General features: G+C 46.8%; 1 protein-coding gene across 1 annotated transcript; it reads left to right on the top strand.

Annotated features, from left to right (window-relative positions):
- The first annotated feature begins 2120 nt into the window (after window positions 1-2120).
- LOC119366331 (protein FAR1-RELATED SEQUENCE 5-like) lies at window positions 2121-4718 on the top strand. The gene is made up of 4 exons (XM_037632055.1): window positions 2121-2809; window positions 2916-3373; window positions 3486-3775; window positions 3861-4718. The coding sequence occupies exons 1-3, from the start codon at window positions 2524-2526 to the stop codon at window positions 3696-3698; spliced, it is 957 nt and encodes a 318-aa protein (XP_037487952.1). The 5' UTR covers window positions 2121-2523; the 3' UTR covers window positions 3699-3775; window positions 3861-4718.
- Window positions 4719-4958: the final 240 nt, after the last annotated feature.

Genomic DNA, 4958 nt, shown 5'->3' with positions numbered 1-4958 from the left:
CGCCGCGAGCATGCCGTGCATCTCCGGTGGCGTGGCGCGCATGAGGGCTGCCACGGCTTTCCTGTCCTCCTTTCTCTCGATCAGGTCGTCCTCCATGGGAGCCCAGAGGCTCGCCGCATGAAGGTTGCACTCCATGATCAATGCCCACTCGCTGTAGTTCGAGCGCGTGAGCATCGGGAAGGTGATGGGCACGCTACCGCTGATTGCGGTCTCGCGCACGATCTCCCTAACCACGACCTCACCGCGATGGCCGCGCCTGGAGCGGCTGCCCCTCGCCGCTCCTCCGGAGCCGGCGACTGGGAACCACCCGAGGTGGTGCGTTGCTGCACTCCTTTACCACCGGCCATGGCTACCACAACCAGAGGCTCTGATACCAATTGTTAGCCCAGAACTACTCGCTAGCACTCGAGTATACTGATAGACGACCGGTGAATGAGCACACACGCGTACTACTCACACACTCACTAGTGTATCACACACATACATATAGTAGTACTAGTACACAACACTTGAGGCTTGGAGCACACACGATGGTACTAGAAGGAGGAAATGCCTTGTATTGAAGTGGAATGGCCTTAGTTACAACCCAGGGTGTGAGGCTCCTTATATAGGACAGCCGAACCGACCTAAGCAAAATATCAGCTAGCAGTGAGGTAAGCACTTGCGTCACTAGCTAGCTTACCAAGCAAGCTACGTTTCTACTACTACTAAACTTCACTAGTAAGGCATGCAGCCTTTGTTGCTGCCGACATGCATACTACAAGCTAGTAAGTAAATACTGCTACAGCTACATGCATGTTGTGCCGCTACATGCATGTTGTAGTCCATCCGGAGACCAAGGTTGACTCAACATAGCGACCAGGCCCGTGGGCAGATTTCCCATCGTTAGAGAAATAAGGCCTTCCATGGCGACGGACTCCGAGCAGGGAGAGGCAAGAAGGCCTTCAATGGCGATGGACTCCGAGCAGGGCGATGGAAGAAGGCCTTCAATGACGATGGACTACGAGCAGGGCGATGGATTCAGCTCCCTACAATTAAGGTTTGGGCGCAAAACTACGATTCACTTCCGCCGTGCAGTTTCTTCCACTTCACCTTTCACCGCCGTTGCCCCATCTGTACATAACCTGCTGATCCAACCTTCGTCCCATCAGTTTTGCATCACTGAACACGGACGGAGGAAGAAGCCCTGCCCGCCGCGCAAACGAGGGTACAGATCGTGTTCTAAAGGCGCTTGATCTAAACATTCCCCCTGATTGCAGTGACCCAAGGTAACTTTATTCACCACATCTCATACGTCCATGCAATCAGCATATAACTCCCCATCTGGACTCCAAATTTGTGATGGCCCGATTTTCTGGTGTGATTCAGCACGGAACTGCCGCGTTACGATGCTGTCGGCATTGAGCCCGCGCCTAATTTAGATTCGTCGGACTGCGCTCCTCCCAATCCAGGAGGTTCATATTTAATCTTCAACGGCGGCTGGAAACGGAGGTGTGCAAGTCCAATCCATCTCATGAATCCCTTTTGTGAATACCTTTGTTTCATACAATCGCCTTGGCATTTCTCTTTGGTGCTATCTTTATATGCGGTCTTTAGATTTGTGCACTAGCTGGTCCGGGGGATGAAAAATTTTCGTTTTCTCTTTGTAGAAGTTACCCCGTTCATCACGTGAAATTCATATAATAAATCTAGCTATGCTACTCATGACCATTCAGCATCTCTCTCACCATGTCCTTCAGGAACAGAGGCAAGCATGGCCCAGAGTGCCGTAGGGCGCCCTCTAAAATGTCGGCAATAGAGCAACGCCTGCATCAATTCAAAGACCGTAAGGGAGCGGAAATATTCGAGCCTACTGTTGCAACAACATTTGACTCCAGCCAAGAAGCATACGAATTTTATAATCTGTACTCATGGGAATGTGGATTCGGTATTCGTCATGGGAAGAGCAGAACTAACACAAACAACTATAGGAGCATGCACGAGCTGGTCTGCCAGTGCGCGGTACTCATTCATGACTTTTCTTCATAGTTTTCTTGCAAATTTAAGTAGATCAAATTCACATTGACGTGACCATGACAAATCACATATTATGATGTGTTTTGAACTTTCAGGACAAGGCCAGAAAGGAAAACGCATCATCATGCAAAACTGATTGCAAGGCAATGATCAAATTGCTTCGTACAAAGGACCATGGCTGGTATGTGAGTGCATTCGTCAAAGAACACAACCATCGGTTGTCATTGGGATATGATGCTAAGATGCAGTGGAATTCGCACAATCATATTGATGCAATATCACGGGATTTCATAAAAAATCTCCGTGAGAATAACATCAGTATTACTAAGGTCTATAACATATTGGGCGGACTTGGAGCTGGTCCGCAAGCTGTGCCATACCGCAAGCAGTTGCTGCGTACATTGTGCTCCAGGTACTCCCAGGAAACTATAAAAGATGACCTGTCCAAAACAATGAGTCTCCTGCAAGAGATGAAGGCTCAGGACAACAACTTGAAGGTGGAGGTTGATGTGGATGCAGAGGGACGAGTCCGATCGATGTTGTGGTGTACCGGCAAGAACCGTCAGGATTATGTGCACTTTGGAGACGTGGTCACTTTCGAGTTTCGACACAACTTACAAAACAAATCTATATAACATGCCATTTGGTCTATTTGTTGGCGTCAACAACCACTTCCAGTCGGTTATCTTTGGAGGTGTCTTGATGCGTGAAGAAACCGAAGTGGCATTCAAGTGGGTGTTTAGCACGTTCGTCACCATTATGGACAACAAACAACCCGTTACTATTCTTACAGGTACAACACAAACACTCGTGGTTTTTGTACCTTTTCGAACAATATTATGAGTACCAGAATTAGCATTTGAAATACTGATCATGTTCTGTTCTTTTCTCTCATTCAGACCAGGCACATGCAATGAAGGGTGCAATCGAGTCTGCGCTTCCAGAAGCAAGGCATCGTTGGTGCAAATGGCATGTTCTGCGAGACGCCAAAGAAAAAATCGGCCATGTGTACAACAAATTCTCTGGATTCAAGAAGCAATTTCACCCCCTCATAAATGATATTATGTGTGTGGAGGAGTTTGAAGATAGGTGGTCCAAGTTGGTAGCAAAATACAAACTCAACAACAATGATTACATGACAAGGCTTTTCGACAAGAGAGCAATGTGGGCCAAGCCGTATTTCAAGGAGATTTTCTGCGCAGGGATGACAAGCACCCAAAGGAGCGAGAGTGCCAATCATATGTTGAAGCAGTACATACAACGATCATCTCCCATGCATGTTTTTGTTCGTCAATACGGGAAGTTTCTCGGGGCCAGAAGGAGCGAGGAGGCTACGGAAGCACACATGACAGCAAACGTAAGCCTATAAACATAACATCTTTAGCACATAGGGGAAAATATATGGCGTACCTTGGATCCTTCCGCTGGAAGTTATGCTTATCCTGCCATTATGTTGTAAACTCTTGCAGAGGTCACGCTCTTTTGAAAGCTCCTACCCTATAGAGGACGATGCTGCATCCATTTACACCCGCGCTGTGTTCAGCAAGTTCCAAGATGAGCTCCATAAGTCAGGGAGCTATGTGGTAACGGTGGTTGAACCAGGCTCTCATTACATCGTTATAGTGTTGCGCCATCTAAGGTCGTGGACGAATCCAGACGTAAGCAGAGAACGGTTAAAATAGAGGAATCAGGTCAATTCATCTCATTTGATTGCGGAATATTCGATCACGTTGGCATGTTGTGCAGGCACTCTATCAAGGTTAGTGCTACCAACAACTGTAAATGAAATGCTTGTTGTGGATGAACCCATCTCACATATAGTGTAATTTTCCCATATGCTGCAGGTACTAGTACGTGATGACATATTGAAGATTCCGGCAAAGAATATAATGAAGCGCTGGACAATATGGGCATGCGGCGAATTTCCGAAGGGTATGGATATGATTGACAATGCTTCATCTCCCCATGACAACAGCTACTTGAAGAATCTTCTTCGTATCGCCGTTGAAGACCTGGTCCGTGAAAGTTGCGACAAACCAAGCCTAGAACATGCGCTAGAAGGGGTAACCAAGCTAACTTCCGTCGTACGCAAGAAAAGAAGGATATCTTCGGAACCTCCACAGAGCCTAATTAATTCCATACAGTGTCCAGTAAACATCACCAGCTCTGTGTTACTTCCTCCGGAACGATTGAACCCCAATGGAAGGCCTGCTACGGTAAGGCCAAAGTCCAGGATGGATTATGTTGCAGTGAAGACTAGGAAGAAGAAGAAGAAGAAAGAAACCAGCCGTGGCAATGGTAAGACTCCTGTTGGCACTCCGAAGAACAAAAAACGTCCAGTGGCCAGCTTATATGACAACCAGGTTCCGTCGCTTTCGCCGGAGGTGAGCGCTGGAGAAACCGTGACACGAGATGTTGGCCGGCCAAAAAGGAAGATACACTGTCAAAGCTGCAAACTTCCAGGTCATACTCGACTGAAATGCACCCAGCGAGGTATCTCCAAGAACCTGTTTGAATGTCTGTAACATGCATCGGTGTTATGCGGAAGTAGGAGTATGTCATGATATTCGGGCCGCATGTCCTGGGCTTGTGATCTTTTGTCTAGCTAATTTGTATGTATGATAAAATAGTTCGTACTCTATATCTAGAGTGTTTGGAGTAAGTTCAAAATGTACGCCTCGGATCTGAATGTTCCTCGTGTTCTTAAGACCAACTAGAAGGTGTTTCGCAGAGAAAAAAAGACCCAAGTAGAAGGCGCTTACGTTTATGTTTTTGTCGTGTCATTAAACCGTATTTTCGAGCATTCAACTCGTGACTAGTATGTGGCCCTGTGCATTTTAAAATTGTCTAACCAATTAGTATCAATAACTTTTGCCTAAGAAAGTGACAGTGTATAATCCAAAATATTCCGATATTCGCATCCAGGAAAATGTCTATTCATA

This window comes from Triticum dicoccoides, chromosome 2B, assembly GCF_002162155.2.
Source record: "Triticum dicoccoides isolate Atlit2015 ecotype Zavitan chromosome 2B, WEW_v2.0, whole genome shotgun sequence".
NCBI lineage: Eukaryota > Viridiplantae > Streptophyta > Magnoliopsida > Poales > Poaceae > Triticum > Triticum dicoccoides.
Note: the sequence above shows the minus strand (reverse complement) of the source record. Positions and strands in the feature narration are given on the sequence as shown.